At 45.0% G+C, this 23,332-nt stretch overlaps 1 protein-coding gene across 2 annotated transcripts in view; it reads left to right on the top strand.

Annotated features, from left to right (window-relative positions):
- Nckap1l (NCK associated protein 1 like) overlaps positions 1-19,806 on the top strand; it is a 60,512-nt gene extending 40,706 nt beyond the window's left edge. For both annotated transcript variants that reach the window (XM_051190096.1, XM_051190095.1), the window contains exons 21-31: positions 2,980-3,198; positions 4,558-4,688; positions 7,595-7,692; positions 7,791-7,884; positions 8,015-8,097; positions 8,322-8,402; positions 10,860-10,953; positions 11,651-11,767; positions 12,716-12,825; positions 14,526-14,615; positions 18,478-19,806. In XM_051190096.1, coding sequence (XP_051046053.1) covers positions 2,980-3,198; positions 4,558-4,688; positions 7,595-7,692; positions 7,791-7,884; positions 8,015-8,097; positions 8,322-8,402; positions 10,860-10,953; positions 11,651-11,767; positions 12,716-12,825; positions 14,526-14,615; positions 18,478-18,609 — 1,249 coding nt within the window. In that variant the 3' untranslated portion in view covers positions 18,610-19,806. The remainder of the gene's footprint in view (positions 1-2,979; positions 3,199-4,557; positions 4,689-7,594; positions 7,693-7,790; positions 7,885-8,014; positions 8,098-8,321; positions 8,403-10,859; positions 10,954-11,650; positions 11,768-12,715; positions 12,826-14,525; positions 14,616-18,477) is intronic.
- The last annotated feature ends 3,526 nt before the right edge of the window (positions 19,807-23,332 follow it).

The following is a 23,332-nucleotide window of genomic DNA, read 5'->3' on the forward strand; positions in this document are numbered from 1 at the left end:
GGTAGAGTGAGCACAGAGAGAGGCCAGCACTTGAGATAGAGGCAGGAATGGCAGAAATTTAAGGTCATTTTGGTTACCTAGAGAGTTCTAGGCCAGCCTGACTACATAAGCCCCTACTTCAAAAAAATGGGAGGAAGTGCAGAGCCTTTGCAGCCTACAGAGCTGTGCCTACATCCTGGCTGTTAGCTACAACAATAGAGCAGATTATCTAACTCATCTGAGTCAGTCTCCTTCCTATTAAGTCCAGGATAACGATATTTACCTTATAGATCACTGTGAATGGCCTGCAATTTTAGACAAGTACAGATTACTGTGACTGCAAAGTTCCTGCCATGTAATAAGCCTTCGTTAAATAAATTCCCTTCCTGTTCTTTGCCTTATTCCATAGTTCTCTGAGAAGGAAGGATACCACTTATATCATATGCACTGTATTGGCTAGGGGATGGACAGGAGTGATTATTCATTATCTTTTTGTGTTTTGTCTTGGAATATGAGTAATTAATGTAACAAGTATTTATTGAACACCTACTATGTGTCAGGACTGTTCTAGAGGCTGTTGATAAATTGGCATTCAGAACAGCCCTGCCCCATGACACTTACTTTGTAGTAGGCAAGACAGATGAACAGAATAAGAGAGTAGCATATATGGCAGGTTAATGATAAGTGTTAAACAGAAAGTTAAATCAGGGAGGGGAGATGTCATAGGAAGTGTGTGTGTGTGTGTATGTGTGTGAAGCTACTGCAGCTTTAGATAGTGTGTTCATGGTGTCCAGCACCTTGAGAAAATGACATTTCAGTGAACTAAAGGAACTATGAAGCCAGGTATGGTGTGTGACTGTCTGGGAAGAATTATTGTAGACAGAGGGACCATTATTACCAAAGCTGAGGTAGGGATATGTTGCTCTGTTCAAGGGACAGGGAGAGCAGGGTGGTGGCAGAGAGAGAATGTGCCTCTAGATATGCTGCCTTGGCAGGTCCTGGAGCACAGGTGTAAGATTTGTGTCCACAGTTCACGTGGCATTATTAGTGTGAATGGGAACAGAAGCAGAAAAACCAGTTACAAGCTGTGTTTTGACTGTAAGATGTGCAGATTTATTTTCCTATTAGCATTTTGCATAGGTGAAGTAAAATAGCTTGTTTTTGTTCTGTACATGCTAGCTCTAGAGGAGGAAGTGATTCAGTTGTATGTTCAATGTCAAGGAGATGACAGTGTGATAATTGCCCATGAACACCTTCGGCAGCCCCAGCGGTTTCCAGGCCCTGGAGCAGTAAGGGTGTGATCATCTAGTTTCCCAGAATCTCTGATTATTGCTACATGAGGTCATTATTCCAAAAGCCCATGGTTTTGTCTACAGGTTTTAACTTTTTTTTTTAACTTAAAGGAAATTTTATTTTTATTCTTTTTATGTGTATGGGTGTTTTGCTTGCATGTGTATCTGTGCACCACACACATGTTTGGATAACACTAGAGGATATTGAATTCTCTGAATCTAGAGTTACAGATGGTTGTGAGCTGCCCTGTGGGTGCTGGGAATAGAGCTCCAGTCCTCTGGAAGAGCAGCCAGTGCTTTTTATAGTTGAATGATCTCCCCACTCCACCCCCGTTTGGAGAAGAGCCTTCCTAAGTAGAATATATCTGAATCCCTCCTGCTTTAGCCTTCTGAGTGCTAGTATTACAAGTAGGTGCCACAACTGTCTAAACATTCTAATACTGATTAGGTTTGTCTGTTGTAATTTTAAAAAGCAGCTGAAAAGAGAAAGATGCCATACAACAGAGTTCAAGCAGAGGGGTTTATTATTAAGGGAAAAGGATCATTAAAAGGGGAAAGGGAAAGGGGATTGAGGAGACTGACCTCTGGGGACAGGAGCATTGCAGGAAAGAGGAAAGAGAGGAGACAGAGACAGACAGAGACAGAGACAGACAGAGACAGACAGAGACAGACAGAGACAGACAGAGACAGACAGAGACACAGACAGACACAGACACAGACAGACACAGAAGACAGAGACAGAAGACAGAGAGACAGATGACAGAGACAGAAGACAGAGAGACAGATGGCAGAGACAGACGACAGAGAGAAGGAGAGAAAGAAAGAGATAGAGGTGAGCAGGGTCCTTTTAAAAGGGATCTCTTAGGGGCAGCAGCTGAGGGCATATCTTGTCAGAACTCCAAAGGCAGGCCAGTAAAATGCCTAAATGCTAACATTGCCTCTCACCTGTCCCCTCTATGTACTTAAGTAGTACCCAGGGATCTAAAAAACTTCTCTTTAATTTGTGGGAACAGACCTTCCTGAACATCCTGCCATAAACATTTTGCCAGAATTCCAACCAACCAAAGAATTCCAAATATCGACAGTTTAGGAAGAATTTGAGGAACTTATTTATAGTAAGGTGCAAACGAGTGACATGCTGTGACTATGTTCTGTCCTGATTGTTTATCTTATTTTATGATGAAAAATTGTAAGTCAAAGGACTGGCTGCAGCATGAAATTTTAGTCCCTGGGGAAGGAACATGCTGTGTACTCATGGCTGTATGTGGCAGACATTTGTTCTGCCTTGTCTAGAGTGTACAGACTTCGGTACTTTATACAGTCTAGCATCCATGGCCACTGTCTTTCCAAGGATTTCTAAGCATGATTTCCATTATTGGTGGCATTTGGGACTAAGTTTTTCCTTAGAGTAGGATGGCATTTGTGAGCTCAGGTCTTTTAACAGCTGACCTAATTTCTCCAGAGGAAGAAATGGTTAGGAATCAAATGTCAATGGACCCAAGTCCAAACTCTGACACTTGCCAGCTGCATGATCCTCAGCAAGTGATTTGCTTACCCAGTTTTATTATCTACAAAATAGGGATAATAGTGCCTACCTTACTGGGTTGCGTTGGGTCTTGAATGAGATAATATGTGCAGCACTGGGACATACAAGGTTGTCTCTGTGTTTGTTAATATATTTATAATTATTAAGGCTTTTGTTACTTAGAGCCATCGTGACTTTGGCTGGCTATAATGCCACAACACAGGAGATCCTTAGGCCTTCTGAGCTGTTGGCAGGAGTCAAAGCATACATCAGTTTTATTCAGTCATTGGCACAGTTTTTGGGTGCAGATGCTTCCAGAGTCGTCCGCAATGCCCTCCTGCAGCAGACACAGCCATTGGACTCATGTGGCGAGCAGACTGTCACCACTCTCTACACAAACTGGTCAGTGTTCCTTCTTCTCATTGTCTGCTTCACAAAGTAGGCCCACAACAAAGCATTTTAACTTCCAGCAGCTCACTGAACCTGCAAAGGAGGTGTGTCTTTTTTTTTTTTTTTCCTGCTTGTGGATGACAGCAATAGCCATGGCAAACCTTCTGTTCTAGCCTTCACATCACTATCTATGCATCTACCCCGGGACTCTTAATGTCCTATCCTTAACTTTCTTTTCCTGGATTCTTGTTTCTGTTGAAAAGTATTCTACCATTTCTTTCTTACATTTTATTTTTCTTTTTGCTTTATTTAGCTTCTTCCTGTAAGAACCATGCTGTCTACCCATGTCTCTTGCAAACTTTCTCCTTATTTTCAACCAAAGCTGTGTCAAGTCCAGTAGATTGTTCTGGATAGGGGAAGGGGCCCTTTTCCCAATCCAGAAAAAGCACCATTTTCTTTGACATTAAGGAGTCAAAAGACAGATTTCTCCCTCCACAAGCCACTAGGTGGCGCTTTAAATCTACTATCAGTTTAGGGGGATACTGGGAAGGGTACTGCCTGGTTAAGTAGGTGAATTTTGCCAGCTAGGCTAGGATTTTGAGCATTTACAGTCTGTTGTCTCTCTCACAGAGACAGCTGCCTTTTAGTACCCACTGAATGCTGCTCCACTAAGTTATTTTTTAATGTAAATTTTCAGTTTTAAAAATTTGACAACTAATTGTAATTAACTGGGGGAGAAAAACAATTGGAAATCGAGTTTGGCTCACGGTGTTTAGCCCATGATACTGTAAAAATACAGAGTTAGAATGGTGTCAGGGTGAGTGCCGCAGCTGGTGGACCCTCTTCTTTGGACACTGTCAGAGGCAGCATCTCTGACTTGTCCAGAGGATAGGAAGAAGGTTGGGTGACAGGATGATGGGTGCTCCTGACAGCCAGAGGTTTGATTTGAGACTGGCTTCTGGGATCCTGGGTCCTTGGTTTAGCTTTTCACTGGAGATGATATGGCTTAAGTGTATTTCAGAGGAACCTAGTTCATCTTTTTAAGAATGCCAGTGTGAGCCTGTCTGTCTTATCTGACAGAGGGTAAGGGCGAGAGAGTGCAGCTGTTGGAAGAGAGCAGGGCTGAAGGCTGGGAGTGTATGGGGCTGCATTTACAGCATGGTGGGGTACTTGTGGGTTGGAGGCCAAATGGAATCACATTTCTTGCTTCTGATCCAACAGCTTTAGGGTGTTAAATAGATTGCTGTGTTGCCTTCTTTCTGTCTTTCTTCCCTATCCCAGCCCCTAGCAGACTTTCTTCCTGACTCTAGTGTGGTGGTAGCAGAAATGACTAGATGCTAACCTGAGCTTCCTTGGCCCCTCCCACTGCAGGTACCTAGAAAGCCTACTCAGACAGGCAAGCACCGGAGCCATCCTCCTCTCCCCAGCCATGCAGGCCTTCATCAGCCTTCCCCGGGATGGGGAGCAGAACTTCAGTGCGGAGGAGTTCTCGGACATCTCTGGTGAGCCCAGCACTCTGGTCTTGCCACAGAGCTCTTCAATATCTTGGCCTAAATCCTCCTGCTTTCCTAGAGGCCCATTCAGCACTCAGTGTTGCTGCTGGACTCTGCTCAACCTTAGGACCATAAAAAGAGATTCTAAAGCAAGGCCCAGGATTGAGAAGTGACTCGAGGGGATGAAGGTGAAGACACAAAAGGAGAGAGGTTTAGGAGCTAGGCAGGCACACTAGGCATCGAAGGGATCCAGTCTTCCAGGGTGGTACTTTTTTTTCCTGTTTCATACAGAATGCAGAAGCAACACACATGGGGACAGATTAAGTGGTGATCTGATGTCCTGTCATCTTCTTCCTTGGAGGTGATGTTCAGATCCTTGGCCAGTACTGATGAGATACTGGAAGACATTATCGTGGGGCAGAGTTTTAAGTGCTTACACATAGAATTCAGTTCACACACAGTCTGGAGGCAGCTCCTCTTGCTAACCCCATTTTTCAGATGAACACACTGAGGCACTGAGAGGTTAGAAGGTGCTAAGGTCACACATCCATAAATGGTGGGACTGGAATTCCAACTCAGTCAAACTCCAGAACAGTGTGGCACTGCTTTCTTGCTTCCCAGTGTACAGCAGTATTTTCATTAATTAATTAACCAATGAATCTATTTTTATTTATGTGTGTGTGTACGTGTGTATACATGTGTGTACAGGTAAGGAAGTTATAGTGAATTTAAAAATCACTGGACCCCTTTTGGTTTTTTGAGACAGGGTTTCTCTGTGTATCCCTGACTGTCCTAGAACTAGCTCAGTAGAGCAGGTTGTTCTCAAACCCATGGCAATCTTGCCTGCTTCTGCCTCCCAAGTGCTGGGATTAAAGGAGTATGCCACCACCACCTAGCACCATTCTCTTTTAAAAGAGGGCTTGCAGCCATATATTTCCTTCTTGGTATTACCAGCTTGGTATTCATGAAGGATCCTATTTCACCCCTCTTTCTCTCACTCCCATGTGAATGATGGATTGTGCATGAGACCTAAGTTAGGCAGAGGCGTTCCATGTCCCAGACTTCTTCATCTTCCACTTCCTTGGCCTCCCCAGAAAAGGAAGTGCACATTACATTTTCTAGCTCTTCCTCCTTATCATTCTCTGCATTCTGTCTGTAAACAGACCGTCATATTTTGTCCGCTGGAGGTTTTAGATGCCCCTTTCATCAGCTCTTCCCACAAGCTGTAGGCAGCCTGTAAAACCTGTGTTAGGTCTTGCTGACAACTGACGAGCAGCAGGAGGCAATGCACATTCACCCTTCTGCCACCCCCACCCCAATTTCTCTGGGTTGCCATGGTGATGGGGCAATGTTACTTCAAAAATAGATAGATAGGAAGAAAAGGATGCCACAGGGTTACTAACTGGTGATAGAGATGACTGGAGTGGGGGGGTTTTGCAGATCCATCCAGTCTACCAGCCTGCCGCCTCTTCATTAGTTCCAGAGAGGGCAGTTTTGACCCTCTTTCTCAGGCAACAGTGTTAGCATTCTAAGGTGGCTAGTTAATTATAAGATCTCTTTACATTTCTCAGCTTGGTCCTGTGGTTGTAAATTGGTGACTCTACAAATGTCTAGTATTTACTTTGGACAGGCATTGCATTAGCTTCAGTGACCAAGGCTGTTTGCTTCCTCTGTAGTTGATGATGGAGGTGGACGGCATCCTTCAAAGACTGTAGCCAGGAATCCCAGTTTCCATTCCTTCCTAAATTCTGATTAATGATGTTGAATTTGTCTTTCCTATGTTGCTCTCTAGTTACATCTGGTCTTTTGTGGTTTCCCCTGATGGAGTGGCCGGTAGCCAAAGATCACAGCCAGAGCCTTTTCCAACTGAGCTTGCCACTAGGATTTCCAACCTGGGATTCCCCCAGGCAAGTTTGATTTAACTCAGAAAGGGCAAAAACAGGCTGGGTGAGGAGTGATAAGGCCTTAGGGGTAAGACTAGATTTGGAAGAATAAAGAATTTAAAGTGAAAATACCTGAGACTCTGGGGAATGTGTGTTGATTATGAAAAAAGAAAAGTCAGCTCAAGGGGAAACTAGGCCAGTGAGATATTAAATACTGGAAGTTGACTGAGAAATGAGACCCCAGATGCAGGAACATTGTCTCTTCAGGAACAATGTAAGGGAAGAAGGGCTTTGCACTGGGTTTCAGGACCTGCCCCTGATGTGATTAAGTGACTTTGTCCAAGCACTGAGTCTCCTCGCCGGTAAAGCCCCACACCTCACAGGGCTTTTAATATACCCTTGCTTATCTGTATCTAGTTTCGTACAGTTCATTGTAGTTTTTTTTTTTTTAATGCTTATTTTAAGGAATTCATGATGTTAAGAGGAGCAAAGAGGCCCTGAGGGGCTTAGTGACTTCTTCGAGGTCTTGTAACTAACTTGTAACTTGTAACTAGCAAAACCCAGAAAAAAGGACTGGGGAGTGCAGATTTATATAAGAGGCAAACAGGGGCCTGGAAAGATAGCTCAGCAGTTGAGAGCACCAGCTGCTCTTCCAGAGGACTGGAGCTTGGGTTCCGATATCCATATGGCTGCTCATAAAAGTCTGTAATGATGGCTCTAAGGGATATGATGCCCTCTTCTGACTTTGGTGGGTATTGCATGTTCATGGGCACATACATTCAGGTACATACCCATACACATAAATTTTGTTTTTTTTTTTAAAATAAGTAAACTGCTATCGATACCAGTGGGGAGAGGGGAAATTGTCCCATGGGCATCCAGACCTTCCACCTGTGTGTAGGACTACAGACTTCTCCTTCTCCTTCTTTTTCTTCTTTTTGTTTCTCATCTGCCCACATTATTTCTTTCCTGCACAGAATTTATATATTCAAAGACTTGTGTTCCATTGGGAACTTTGAAACTCTATTCCAGAGATGCGAGCCTTGGCTGAAATTCTTGGTCCCTATGGCATGAAGTTCCTGAGTGAAAACCTAATGTGGCATGTGACCTCCCAGATTGTAGAGCTGAAGGTACTATGGTAAAAGGTGTTGCCCAGGGGTGGGAACTGGAAGATAGAGTATTGATCTCTCCTCTCCCTACTGTATGCCTCTGTTTTCTTCAACTGCAGAAGCTGGTGGTGGAAAACATGGATATACTGGTTCAGATCAGATCCAACTTCAGCAAGCCAGACTTGATGGCATCTCTGCTGCCCCAGCTGATGGGTGAGCACTTTCCTAAAGGAGTTATGAGGGATGCATTATGAATGACAGGGGCTTTGAGGAGCTGGGCCTGGAGAAAAAAATCACCACCATTCTTCCTATTCTCTTCTCCAACAACCTGCTTTCTCTTCAGGGGCTGAGAACGTGCTGAAACGAATGACCATCATTGGGGTGATTCTCAGTTTTAGGGCTATGGCCCAAGAGGGACTTCAGGAGGTGAGTGGGGAAGGCTGATGCAGAACTGTAAGCCTCTCTGTGGGTGGGGTTTGCATGAAACATAAGCATGGAGTGGGTTGCTGAGCTTGTGATCCTTCAGATTGACGAACTTAAGAGACCTCTAGGCCTAGGTAATGGGAGCTGGAAAGCTGGCTTCTTAAGTAAAGGCCCCTTCCTGTCCCTTTCTACCTGGTTTTGGATTCATTCATCTTCTCTTTCTTCAGGTTTTTTCTTCCCACTGCCCCTTTCTCATGGGCCCTATTGAGTGCCTGAAGGAGTTTGTCACCCCAGATACAGACATCAAGGTAGGGGTTCAGTTGGGTGACTTGCTGAAGTCAAAGGCTGTCTGCAGGATCTTGTGGGGAGCTAGGGCTCTGAAGAATTCTACAAGAACAAGAGTTGGGACTTGAAAGGGGAAACAGGTCAAGGCAGACCGTGGGAGAGGGAGAGGGCAGAGCTGGAGAGCCATATGGGATACAGAGGAAAGTGGGAACCCTGAGAGACTTGGGGAAACATTCCAGGGGCAGACAGGTGAGGTCAGGGGTAGCATCTGTAGGTTTTCACTTGAAATGAGCAATATGCAAATTCTATGTCAAACAGGTCCCCTCCTTAGGAGTACTTCTTATAAGATTTGTTCCTTCCTTTCCCACCCACCCTGTCTACCTTAGAGTTCCCCTACCGCAGCCTTGTATCCCTCTCAGTTCTTAAACGTTCTGTCCCCTATCATCTTTCTCAGGCACCCATGGGCATAGGAGAGGGAGAGTGGAGAAGAAGGAGAGAGAGTAGGAGAGAGAGGGAGGGAAAAGAGCTGCTGCAGGCAAATGGAGTTTAATTGTCCACTCCCTCCACCCTTGGAATTAGCTTGTCTTTTAAATCCTCTAGTACAAACAAATGTGTTATGCAGGAAATACAGCCAAAGCCTGGGGACAAGCTCCTCCTGGTACAAAGTGCAGGCTATTTCTCTTATGAGTGATTCCTTTAAAGGAATAAGGTCTGAGCAGGAAAAATTGAAGTAGGATGTTAAGAAGAACTTCCTTAGGAATCAAAATAGTTGTGAAGCTTCCTCCTTTTTATGCCTCAAATCACCTGGGGGCGAGGTGATGAGATGGCTGGCTGGGCTGGCCACCCCTTGTAGGTGCTTTTGATTTGATGCACAGCCTGGGTTTCTGGCAATTGCTGATGTGGAGGTTGAGTGCTCCATTCTCTCAGGAGCTTGTCTAGTTCACATCATCTGGACAGTTTGACCGGTAGGCTTAGTTTGCCTGGGAAAATAGGCAGATGGGTGGAGAAAGGGATGACCTGGAGGAAAGTCAAGGGAAAATGAGACCTGTCAACTGTCTCTCTCTTCCTTCAGTTCCACCGGTCATTTACTATGTCCTTGATCTGCTTGGCCTTTGTGGCCACAGGCAGGTGGTTCTAAGGGATTTAAATAAAGGGCTGAATAGAAGGTGGCTTTATTGGTGCTCTGTACAAGGTGTGTTGCTGTAACATTGTGGGGCCTTTGCAAAAAGATGTGCAAAAAACCCAAAACCCAAAAACCCAAACCAAAACAAACCTTCAGAAGAGGTTTGGATATGGAGTCAGGATTTGGGTTACATTCCAAGAACTTAGTTCTAAGTACAGCGAGGGATCCAGGTATCAATCAGTGAATCTTTAGAATGTTTTGTATCTGCTCAGCCTTATGCGAAACACTAGGAAGATGAAGAAAAATGCGAAGATCTGGTTACAGTAAAGGGAGAGGTGAGAGAGCATAATTCTGTTAGTCACTAGGTTGATGCTTTACCCACATGGTCTAATATAAGTAGCATTGTCCCATTTCTACAGGTGAGAATCCTGAGGCTCAAAGAGGTTAAGACCTTTGAGGCACAGTGACTAAGTGATGGTGGTAGGATTTGAGCTGGTGTCTGTGTACTTCCAAAATGCCTTCTCCCTTCACTATGACATAGTATTTTTAAAACTTAGAATCTGTTTTTGGAGAAGCCACATGTCTTGCTTACCCTCTGAAAAGTCAGTTAATACCAAGTGCTGTGTACAGTCAATGCTTGGTCAGTGCAACAAGAAGGCAAGGAGAATGGGTTTGGACCAAACCGGGGAGGCCTAGGAGACTTGAACTGAGCTTGAGGGGCTCACGTGACTCATGCACATGGAGAAAAGGAGTAAAAGAACTGACCGAAGCATGAAAGGAAGGAAGTGGCAACTGGGGACAAGAGAATACATTACCTAGCTGCATTAATTAAATGAAGCATTTGAGAAAATAATGTTTAATGCCAAGTAGTGTGTGTGTTTTCATGTGGGCTTGGGCTTTGTGCATGCGGGTGTATGTACATATGCTGTGGAAGCCAGGGATTGGCCAGAGGTCCTCAGTCTTTCTCCGTCTTACTTTCTGAAGCAGGGTCTTTGGTTGAACTGGGAGCTCGTTGATTTGGTTAGGCTGACTGGACAATGATCTCCAGGGTCTGCCTGTCTGTCTCTCTGCTCTAGACCCATAGCTAGGATTACAAATGTGCACCACCATGCCCAGGTTTTTCTTTTTTAATTTAAACTCAGGTCCCTATGCTTGTACAATAGGCATTTCATTGACAGCCATCTCCATAGCTTCATAAGCATTTTCCTCCATTGCAGACTATGGAAAACTATGGAAATACTATCTAGAAAAATTAATAGTGCACCATAAGTTAAAATGCCTGGCTGTTGAGAGCCTCTGTTAAGCACCTCTCCTGTACCAGAATCTCTCTCCAAGATGTTGTTTTGTTTTCTGTCAGGTCACTCTGAGTATCTTTGAGCTGGCATCTGCTGCAGGGGTGAGCTGTGACATTGACCCAGCCCTGGTAGCTGCCATTGCCAATCTGAAAGCTGGTAAGATGGAAGGATGGGCAAAGGAGGGCTTGTGTCCCACTTTTGGGGAGGGGGAATGTCAAAGTTAAAGAATTATTTATTTGGGGTGGTAAATTCAGAGGATATAAGCTGGGAGGCAAGGCAAAATGTAGCCCCTAACCTCCAGAAGATGCTCACAGAGGGGATTTAGGTTTTGCTGACCAAACAGAAAATAGTTCTGAGTGAGAATCTCTTGTTCAGCAAGTGCTTGGAGAACTTATGGTGTGGTTGGGGAAATAAGATTCACACAAACGAATCAAAGAGGGAACAACTCTAGATAGCAGATGGTTCCACACTAAGTTGTGTGGGATGGCATCCAAGTTCCCTACAGTAATGCTGTGCACCTTCCAGTCCTTCCTCAGGACCACTCTTAACGTGTTCCATTATAGGCTTCTCTGATTGGCCCATTTGTTGTTATACACACCTGGAAGAGAACTGACCCCAGGGATTGGTATTACGTTCTTTTACCAGATCCACGTAGGCTCTAGGACTTGGGCCTCCCTACAACTGGGTACTAGTGCTGTCTCCTTCAGTCATTTCTAACTTGCCTACAATACATGCTAAAGCATGTCAGAGATATTTTGTCATGTGACCACGATTCTGTGAAGTAGAACCCTTGCAGGAGATAATGCCAGTTTGTTGACCTTACTTTTTCCTCGTGTCCTTTTCTTTTCCCCAGATAACTCATCTCCTGAAGAAGAGTATAAGGTAGCATGCCTGCTCTTGATCTTTCTTGCGGTTTCCCTCCCACTCCTTGCCACTGACCCTTCTTCCTTCTACAGCATTGAGAAGGATGGTAAGTAAGATGTAGGTTTGAAGGACCAATGCTATTCAGGTCTCTACTAGGGAGGGAGGCAGAATAAAGATAAGTTCCTGGAACACACAGACTGATTTTTGAGGGGAGGGGTTGAGATAGGGTTTTTTCCTGTGTAGCCTTGGCTGTCCTGATACTCAATTTGTAGACCAGGCTGGCCTAGAACTCACAGAGATCCACCTGCCTCTGCCTCCTGACTGCTGGGATTAAAGCATTTGCCACCATGCCTGGCAACATGCAGACTTCTTTAAAGGTGTAAAGCAAGTGAGAATGATGTGTGCATAAAATTTTATCTCTGGGGGCTGGAGAAATGGCTCAGTGGTTAAGAGCAGAGGTTCCGAGTTCAATTCCCAGCAACTATATGGTGGTTCACAACCATCTGTAATGGGATCTGATCCCTCTTCTGGTGTTATGTATGAAGACAGGCCACTCATATACATAAAATACATAAATATTAAAAAAATAATAAAATAAAATCTGGAAAAAATGTATTCCCTTGGTGGGAGAGTAACATTTTAAGTCAAGAGGTTGTGGCACATAAATTTAATCCTAGCACTTGGGCCACAGAGGCAGATAGATGTAGCTCTGTGAGTTTGAAGCCAGCCTGGTCTACAGAGCTAGTTCCAGGACAGCTAGGACTGTTACATAGACAAACCCTGTCTTGAAAAGCCAAAAATCAAACCAAAACAAAAAACAAAAACTTTTATCCCAATAAAATACCATAGGAACATACTTCTTCTAGTCCTCAAATATCAAATAATTATTTTGGTGTCAGGTTGGTTCAGCCTGAAGAAAGAGGGAGACGAGGGGAAGAGGGAGGGAGAGGGGGAAGGAGGAGAGGGGGGGAAGGAAGGGGGATTTTCATTTAGGGCTAGCCTGGGTTGCTCACTTTGCTGTTCTCTTTATGTCCCCTCCCCCATTCTAAACTAGGCTACAACAACAACATCCACTGTTTGACCAAAGCCATCATACAGGTGTCTGCTGCCCTCTTCACTTTGTACAACAAGAACATTGAAACCCACCTCAAGGAGTTTCTGGTGGTGAGTATCTAGACCAGAAAGAGTGGAAGTGGTTTGACTTCAGCTCCTAGACAGTTGATACCAAAAGGTCTTTGGCATCTAGCCTCTCACATCATTCATGCAGGAAGAGTGGAGGCCACTCTGTGAAAGGCAGGAGCTTTTCTAACTTTCCCAACATCTGGGACTTCAGCTTTTGGCCAGACACTTGGGGATATCATTGGGCAATGAGAAAATCTGAGTTTTGGCATTGTGAAGTCCTGTGACCTCTGGACAGACAAGCTTTTGAGGTCTCAGTTTTCTCAGTTATAAACCAAAGATATTAAACTGATTTGTGATTCATCACATCTGTGCACATCAGAATATCCTGAGAATCTGATTAACTGAGACTCCTGATCTCTACCCCAGACCTTCTGAATTAGCATACAGGGTGAGGCCCAGCCTTGTGTTTCTAGTTTGGTCTCCAGGAGATCAGAGATACATTAAAGTCACAGTGATGCTGAGTTTCATGCTCTCTAAGGACCGTTCCTGCTCTGTACTGTCACTCACCAGTTTTCAAACTTGGATTTAAATCATGAAGCAGTAGTGTTCCCAAAAAGTAGGCTTGGTCTTAGGATCTTACTCTGAGAACCTTGGATTGGGTTTCTGTGGACTGGAGTTTATAACTGGGTAGTAGATTGTGTGTAGGTGAGGTCCATTTTGTTCAAAAATTTGTTGAAAATGTTTTTAGCCAAAGTTTGACTCCCTGTAAATACCACCATTGATCTTAGTTTTGCCTCTGGAAAAATGTAGAATGAATAATCTTCTTCCATAGTTAAAAGAGGCCTTAGAGTTTTCCACTCTATCCCTAAAGAGGATTCCTGTTCATACACTCTGACTCATGGTCAATTACCCTCACCCTGCCTGAGCATTCTCAGCAAAGGGAAACCTTCCTTTGTGTAGCATGGTCCTCAGTTAAGAATTAGGCCTCATTTTTCTCCTCCCAGAAGGAAACAGCAGGTCATGTTATTATTATTATTTTTAGGAATTATATCTTCATTCTGAGAAGTACACACCAGGGACAGTAGGCTGGATAGAGAGTCTCTGCTTAAGCTGGTATAACCAACTAGGCAGAATGGTCTCTAACCATCTTAAAAATAAAGAGGATTCCCATCAGATCTCTGAGAAAAGGGATCCCTAACTGTACTTCTTTATTCCCCTTTGCCCTGTTTGTTTGCAGTTCAGGTTACTTAGGCCTGGACTGTGACTTACACTTCTGCCTACCTCCTTGATCTGTTGGAGATCTGGCAGTGGAGATGACAACCCCTTCGGGGGGTGATGGGGGAGAGTACTAAGAGTACTGTGTTTGAGATCCATCCTGGCTTTGGGGTACAGAGTAGGCTGTAAACAGTCTGATGATGGAATTATCTAGAGGCTGCTAAGGAAAAGATTAATCACTAGCCTTTGTTCTAGGTTCTTCCCTGCCCCTTGTGCCCTCTTTCCTGGCATTTGATGAGTTCCTTCTGTCTGCATTGGCAGACTGAGCCATTGGGATTCATTTTAGTTTGCAGGCAGTGTGTGTCTCTGAAACCTTGGGACCTGACACTTTCCCACCAGGAGCCTTCAGGAACAGCCTAGCACTTCTTAAAGCTCCTCCTTGATCTTTTCATAAGTTCCTGTAGCCTGAGGCTGTCCTATTCTGACCTCCATAAAAATCTGTTTCTTTACAAATGCTTCCTCTCCAGGTGGCTTCTGTCAGCCTCTTGCAGCTGGGCCAGGAGACTGACAAGCTCAAAACCAGAAACCGAGAATCCATTTCTCTGCTCATGCGATTGGTATGTATCTTGTTTAAGTTGGTCTAGAAATGGAGAGGAAGGGCCAGCAGGAGACTCCTTTTTAGTGTCTTTGGGTCCCTGCCATGTCATCAACCAAAAACATTAACTAAGAATTTAAGTCCACCTGTATCCTCTGGATCTGTCCCTACATCTTAGTGAACATTCTAGACTTGTCTTGTGATCCTAGAGCAGAGCATTCAAGGACTTCTAGGCAGAATGGGACCTCTCTGGCCCCTGGCTCATAGGTCCCATGTCTTACAGAGCTATTCAGTATGCTTTTGGTTTTCTGTGACAACTTCCTGCAAGTGTCTTTCTTGATTGGACAGTACGAAGGGGACTTAAAGTGATTTGGTTATGGGGATCCCAGGAAGGAAGGAATTTTGCTTCTGAGGCAGGGAGCTTGCTAAGGCCTTGAATCAGGCAGTTCATGCTATCTCTTTCCCTGCTTCTCAAGCTGTGCACTTGCCTCTAATCTGGCAGGAGCTCTGACTCAGTTGACTTTTTAAAATGCTTCCCTTATGCCCTTGCTTCCCTCTCAGCATATTTACTCACTTTTCTCATCTGATAGTCTGATTCTCCAGGTCTGTGTAGAGGCTTCTTCCCCAACCCTCCTCTTACCACCTCTCACCTTGCGATTACCCTCCTCTGGCTTAGTAGGAGAGGATATATCCCAAATCACAGCATAAACTTAAGATATCTCTATGGTATTAGAGCTCTCCAGCCTATAGAACTCCTTCCCCAAGACCTGGGTGGACAGTGGATGTACCTCTGCTACCCAAGGATATATGGTTGCAGCTAAGATGTGCAGGTAGGGAAGTCTGTGGTTGGTGTGTGTGTGTGTGTGTGTGTGTGTGTGTGTGTGTGTGTGTGTTGTAGAACTCCTCAAACGAGCTGAGAAGGGGGACTGGACTAAAGCCCGAGTTTCTTCTTTATTTTATTAGGATACAGGACTCTGAGTCTAAGAATTAAAAAATATTTTTATATTTATTTGTGGGTATGTATAGACATGCCATGGTGCATATGTGGTCAGAGAACAACTTGCAGGAATTGGTTCTCTCCTTCTACTGTATGGGTCCTAGGGATCAAACTCAGGTCCTCAGGCTTGGCAGCAAGTGTCTTTACTAGCTGAGCTAGCTGTCTGACCCAAGTCTATGTATTCTTAGTTCAAGTCTAGACTTCAATGAAATTACAAAGTTTTCATGTGTCCCAGGCTGACCTCAAACTCCATATATAACCAAGGATGTCCTTGACTTTCTGGTTTACGGGTCTCTACCTCTGGAGTGCTGTTATTACAGGCATATGTCACCATACCCAGTTTATTTCTTAAATTTTTAGTTATGTGGTATGTGGGCTTAGAAATGTGGGGACCCACCCCCTCAGGTTCTCTTCTTTAAAGACTCAAGACCCTGAATTGTATCTATGCCTGTGTCTCCAGCCAGAAAAGGGCTACCCTTTATTATGATGGAGGAGAGAATGCATTTGAAGTGTGCACATGCATGTAGGGTGTGTGAGGGCTCCAGGGAGGAAGATGCAGATGAGGGCAGTGGGGGGGGGGAGATGCTAGAAATGCAATAGGCAAACACAGCATTTAGAGTTTCCTTCCTTCCTTCCCTCCTTCCTTCTTTTCCCTTCCCTTTCTCCTTCCCTTCTTCCCTCCCTCCCTCCCTTCCTTTCTTTCTGTCTCTCTCTTAATGCAAGCACAGTATTTGAAGTCTCCCACCCCACCCCCACTTTCTGATACAGAGTTTTATTGTATTACTTAATCGGACCTCCAAATCAAAATGCCCCTGCCTCAACTTCTGAGTGCCAGTATTGCAGATGTATACCTTCATGCCCAGCAACAGCATGAGTCTTTATTCCTAACAGTAGGTAATGATCCTCATGATGCTGTGGTTAGAATCAGGAGATATTTGAGGAAGTGCACTGTAGACATTAAGTGCTCAATAAATGGAGCTCCCTGAGCCTGTTGCTAATTTAGTTTCTGGATGACTTAAGCATGCCTCTGCTTCATCTGGGGGTGGGAGGTAACTGCTGTGAATTGCCTTTTAGCCTCACTTCCTCTCTTGTGATCCCCACCTCCATGCCTGCCCCAAAAGAGGGAGAGGTTCTTGCCCCTGCCCCCTACCTTCACCCCTCCCCCCCCAGGAAGAATACCAGGATCAGGCACATTTTGCTGAGGTGAAGATTGGAGGGACTCGCTGCTGCAAAGCAATTTAAATGCAAATGTTTCCATAGAGAAATTGGAGATGACTGGAGGGAAGGCACTGTGTTCTGAGTTAAAAGGTTATCTGTGTAATCCCACAATCTGGCCAGCCCTTCTCTCCCTGTGGTTTTCCTGTTCTCACTGTTCAGGCTGAGCACTGTCCACCCCAGAGTTGACAGCCTGTTCCCTGGGGGAAAGAGATGGTGCTCTCAGAATCAAGAATCAGTCACATTGGATCCTGGCCATTATTTGAGACTTGAATGATATTCAAGATGAATGGGCTGATCTGGGACTAGAACCCAAGTCTTTGAGCCTCCACTCTAGGGCTGTTTCCAGTGCTACAGACTACTGTTATTTTCCTGGCAGAGAATAGGAAGTCATGGGCCTGTGGCTCCTTCTTGAAGCTATCACCCATTTCTCTGCGTGTGCTCCCATCTGCTGGCCAAGGGTTAGAAATCTCACTAAGCAAAGAACTCTGTGTTACTCTTTTTTTTTTTTTTTTGTTTTGTTTTTGTTTTTGAGACAAGGTTTTGCTATGTATCCCTGGCTGTCCTGATACTCAGTGTGTGGCCCAGGCTGGCCTCAATGTCATGGTACTCCTGCCTCAGCCTTGAATGTTGGAATTGCAGGCATGAGTCACCACATCTGACTGGGGCTGTAGTTTTGACAGGAGATTTCCTTTCCTCCAGGCTTCATCTCTGCTCTTTTGAGGCCGTTGTGTATCTGTGTGCATATGTTTGAGAACAGAAAAATCTTACCAAAGTAAAGCTTGAAGGGACTTCAGAGAGTGATAGAAACATGTGAGGGCAGACAAGGCAGATTCTCTTTCCATAGCAGATCTGCAGAGCTGGAAATACCAAACACATTGGGAAAGGCCCACTGTGAGGCTTGCCAGAGGATACGGGAATCCTCTCTGGAGCATGCATTTAGTTAGACTCATGATTTCTTGAGTAGAGAAGATTCTAAGGAAATACACCCTGTTAGCTATCCAGATGGAAACCCAGCCCAACCCTGGATTGCATTACTGTTTGGGCATATGGCCTCTCTGCCCATTCTCACACCCTTACTTCTACCTTTCTTACTCTTATCTAGGCTTCCAGTCTATCTCCTGTTTAGCTATGGGAACTGCTGGGATTGCCACAGCATGAAAGCTTCTAATTGAACTAATTAATCATGCCTGGTCTTTTATGTAGCATTCTTACTGCTTCCCAGATGCTGTGCTGGGAGAGGGAGGCGCCTGAGGCCCACTATAAGAGGCCCTGTGTGGTTTTAGGACCCCCTTCCTTTGTCTTGGTCCCTGAGATAGTGAGCACTGCCATCCGTCTTTACTCATGCCTGTGCTGCTCACATGTGACTTAGTATCCAGACAGGAGACAGGGGGCCGTTTTGATTCTAGGAAAATGTTTTGTTTGTTTTTTCTTTTCCCTTGCCTTCTGTTTCTGTACCCTTCTCATTAGCCCTGATGTAGGGGATGGGCCATAGAAATGGGGCTCAGGACACATTGCCTTTGGGAGCCAAATCAAGGGAGGGGTACAGGGAAGAGTGACTCAGAAGAGTGACTTTGGAACTCTCCGAGCTCCAAAGGGCCTGGGGCCTGTACAAGGAAGACCTGTTACAGATGCTTTCTGGGAGTTCTCACCTCTTGGTTGTCTGTTTCAGGTGGTAGAGGAGTCACCCTTCTTGACGCTGGACATGTTGGAGTCCTGTTTCCCTTATGTCTTGCTACGCAATGCCTATCGGGAGGTTTCCCGGGCCTTCTACCTGAACCGTCTGCCAGCCAGTACCCACTGAAGGGCCCTTTGGCGGTGCCAAGTGCCACACCACAGTGAAAGCTGCAGCCATTTCTTCAAAAGGGGAGATGAGTGGGAGGGTTTCCAGGGAGAGACAGAGTCAGGCCCTATAGCTGATGACAGGGATATGGAGGAGTATCTAGGGCTGAGGCCATGGAGGACAGTTTATGGATAAAGGGGTATGAAACCACATGTATGAATTTTTAGCAATGAAAAAAGCCAGTGACCTATAACCATATTGTATGTCTTCTGGTGATTCCAGCTTGAGCTCTGACAGTCATGGGTCTCTCCGACCTTCATCACTATTCTAGGATAATGCTGGCGGGCAGAGATGATCAATCATTGTATTAAACTATAATGAGCTTATAATCCTCCCTCTGGAGCTGCTATTGTCTCCTGCACATTCATTAGGACGATTATCTCCTCTCTTCCTTTTCCAAATGTGTTCAGCAAATGTCCAGCCTGTTCCTACTGCCGCAGAGCAGCATAGGGACCACTTCTCCTCAAAGAGCTCTTCCTCCTCTTCTGCCTGACTGCCTTCCCCTTTGGGGCAGGAGAAAGTGCCCTCCAGAGGCCTCAGGGCCAGGTCACTCTCCTACCTACTGTCACCCCACCTGCTTTCCTCCATAACCCAGAACAGAGGTGGGCAATCCAGATCAACTCTAGGTTACCTGACAGCCAAGTGAACTGACTCCTCCTAGACCATTTGGGGATTCTCTACCTCTGAATGGGTGGGACTAACTTGACCATAAATCCCCTTGTCAGCCTGAGTACCGCTGTTGCTCCTGGCAGGGACTTCTCTTGTAGGTCTGAAATTTCACAGACCTCATTAGGTTGGAGGGCCCTGAGAGTGGGGAATCCTTGAGGAAGAACAAGCTGTTTCAACTTAGCCCTTTTCTGCACCAATTAGAATTTCAAGTGTCACAGAGCCTGCGGCATTTAAGATAGCACTTAACTAGGTTTAGTGACTCCATGGCAGAAAGCAGTAGCCTCATGCTTCCCTCACAGACTCATTGCCAGGGAGGGCTGGAGTAACAGATCTTATGTGTCACAGGTCCAGAATAGTTGGAATGGGAAAATATAATTAGCCATTTGATTAATCAGGGTCATGTCCATACTTCCACTATGAAAAGGAAACAATTGTTGTTGGCTTTCAGCAAAACCATCCGGCTTTCATTAAACCAATTTGATAGCTGTTTTGGGATTGTGTATGGATGTTTGCTTTTTATTTCTTCAGACCTAGGGTTAGCCAGTATTTCCTTCATTTGACACCCATAATCAACAAACATTTTTGTTAGTAGCAACTGTCGGCTCTTTGGGATAGATTCAACAGAGATGCTTGCTTCAGGCCTTAGCTAATGGTATTTTCATGTTATGAAAAAGACATTATGTGCAAAGGGGGGGTTCAGTGTCAAACCAGTTGACACTGCAAGAGCTGCTGATGAGGAAGAGAGAAGCTCAGGGTGAGCTGATCAATGACTCCTCCTATCTTTTCAGACAGGGTCTTGCTATATAATCCAGGCTAGCCTTGAATTCATGGTCCTCCTACATCAATCAGCCTCTTAAGTGCTGTGATTCTAGGCACACACCATTACACCCTGCTAACCCTAGACTCCTGTATCTCCACTTGGTTCTTCTGCTTGAGGGGTATACAGACCCTTCTTCATCCATCTGCATGCAGAAGACTCATTTACAAAGAACCTCCCAGAGGATAGCTATGGAGGTAGGCAATGAAGGCAGAGATAATGGTCCTGTTGTTAATTAAAAAAAATGGTGATACTTGATGTACATGTATTTGTAAGAAATAATGCAGAAAGGTGCCATCTATCCTCACACAATTTCGTTCAATGGTAGTACTTCACAGTCCTCTAGTTTATGGTCACAACCAGCATATGGGATATTAATATAATTCACCGAACTCCTTCAGGTGTTCCAGTTTTACCTGTACTGGTTCTTTCTGTATGCATATGCAGCCCTATCATGTGTAGGTTTGTATATCTGTGACGCAGTCAAGACACACAGTAGCTAACTCTACTACCACTCAGATTTTATAACTACCCCCACTCCCCTCTCATAACCCACCTACCCATCCACATTCCCACATCAACAGATTTGTTTTCCACTCCTAACATTTTGGAATTTGACATAATCTGTTTTCACAGATGTGTAATTATGTCCATCTATTTGTCTACCACCTATACTTTTTCAAATCTTCTATGATTTTGTAAGCAATTTTGTAAGGTAGCCAAGGAAGGCTTCCATATTACAGGTCAGGAAACACAATCAGCAACAATAAATGATTTAATGAATCAGGTCATATGTTGGACTGGAACTGGACCCAAACCTGATGCTTAGGGTTGGTCTTTCTGCCTGAAAGACTGCCTCTTTATAGAATCCAGAAAACTGGAAGGAGCAAAGAGTAGAGGTAAGAATGCAACTACCTTTATCTGCAGGAATAAAAGGTAAATGACCTGAAGTGAAGGGGTGCACAAAAAAACAGGACACACCAGCATTTCAGGTATTTGTTTCCTCGATGAGGAGGGTCTCTGACTTCTTAGAGCACAGGACACAATCAACTATGTACTGTTTTTGCTCTGAGACCCCTCAGTTTGTTTAACTTAGGCCCCAAAAGAACTGAGGAGTGACTATCAGGAAGGATGCTGACCCCAATTGCTCTGACTTGGCAGGGAGAGTCAGTTCTAGCCCCAGTATTTTCATTAGTGCAGTGTTTTCATTAAGTCTCCATTAGCTCCTTTGCAGGAGTGAGATGGAATTATTCCTCCCACCAGGTCTGGAGGGAGATACTTGCTGAGGTGCTATCTTTGGTGTGGGCAGCAGAGACACTGTCTCTTCTCCTACGGTTTGCTATCCAGGAGACAGGTAAAGAGGGCAGTCTCAAGGAGCAGTCTGAGGTCTGGCCAAGGAAAGTGAGGCTTCCCTCTGGCACTTTACAAGAAGGAAACAAATGTGGCTTGGACACCATATCCTGAAGCAAGGGTGGTCCCAGCTAAGGACCAACTTCAGTAGTCTCTTAAGACCCAGGTGCCTGGATCAGTTAATTCTTCCCTCACGAAGTTCGACTTTGAGAGGAGGCTGGCACATGGCTGAAATGTGCTCACGTTGTTGGGGGAAGAATGTTCTTCCAGCCTTCCTCCCCACACGGCCTCTTGCTTCTCCCAAGTGTCTGTCATCAAAGGAGGTGAAGATGAGTCCCCCCTCAGCCCCCACAGCTCAGAGAGTTGTCAGGTGTTCTCCCTCCCACCTGAACAGGAACGTGGAGCTGCAGGCCTGTTGCAGATTGGGGAACTCAGAAGTTAACTTGAGCTGAGTTTGCAGCATGGTAGAGCAGGCTTTTCTCTTGTCACTTTGGAAAGAGAGGATTGTGGGGCTGTCCCTTTAAATAGCATTCCTGTAGGAGGCAGATCACATCCATCCGTCACCTGCTGCCAAAGCATCACTTTTTAGTCTTTATCAAACTCTGAGCTTGTTGGAAAGGATTGTGGGGCAAAGTGTGTGAGGAGGCTGACTTTCCAAGGGGCTAGAGCAAGGCAGTTCTGCAGAAGCCAAATGGGAGGGCAGTAAGGCTGGGCAGAGAGATCTAGGGAAGGGAGGTGAGGTGCAAAAGACAGGGAGAACAGCTGTTTTTTGACTCTGTGAGTGGGGCAAGTATACCATACTATTCCTCTCTCTCTAGGACTTCATAAAGCTGAAGTGTGGTGAATGAGGATGAAGCTGAACACCAGAACTTGTTAGTAAAGAAGGTGAAAAAGCCCCAGAAGGTAGGGAGACTTGGTTCTGACATTGAGGCTAACTTCTGTGGGGCTATTATTTTTTCTGGGCATACTTTTCTTATTGAATGGAAAGGAAGGCACACAGATTCTACAAAAGATCTTTGTTTTAAAAGGGTCAGGAGTTGGGGGCTTAGGAGAGCTGGGCATGCCATGGTGTTGACAAGAAATGTTGAACATACTCTGAAGCCCTTCCTCCCCTTTTAACTCTTCTTGTTGAACTGCCTGTCTACACCTGGAAACTTCTTAGTTCTAAGGTAATTTTTGAGTTAGAGCTTTTTAACTCTAACCCTAATTCACAATTAATTCTTGTGTAGTTTCTGGCCAAACCCTTCTTTAGTTGATAAAGGAGACTGCTCACAAATTTTGTCAATCACATTGTGCAAGAGTGTTAGGGTCTCTTGGCTGTGACTGGTCCTCTGGAGAGGAGGGAACAGTAATGTATGTTGAAGATTGAGAGAGAGCAAGGTCCTGAGATTTGGTCACCTTTGGCTCTATTTCCAACTATGCTATAGTCTTCTGCCTTTGCACTTCCTGGTGGCTGTTTCACTGAGGCATCCCCTCTGCAGGAAGAAGGAAGGACCTGAGCTGGTAGTTCCTTCACAGTGGGAGCCTAGCCCTCCCCTTCTATTCCTTTCTCCTCCTTAACCTGGAAAAGGAGGAGCCTCCACTTAGCCATACATAGCTTAGAATGTATGTCTTCTCCGGGATCATCTCTCCTTCCAAACTCAAATTCACAATTCACATTCTGGAACCCTGGATTAGTAGCCTATTAGAAATTAACAAAAACAAAACACCCATTGTTGGCAATCAGTGAATCTATTTCTATTTGCTGATTGCATGGGAGTTTCTCCAGTAGGTGTTCCATCAGGGGAGAACAAAGGAACAGAACTGGTACTGGCAAGAGTCTGCGGTTGGATGAAGAGGTTTTGCCCT

Source organism: Phodopus roborovskii, unplaced genomic scaffold (genome assembly GCF_943737965.1).
Source record: "Phodopus roborovskii unplaced genomic scaffold, PHOROB, whole genome shotgun sequence".
Classification (NCBI taxonomy): Eukaryota; Metazoa; Chordata; class Mammalia; order Rodentia; family Cricetidae; genus Phodopus; species Phodopus roborovskii.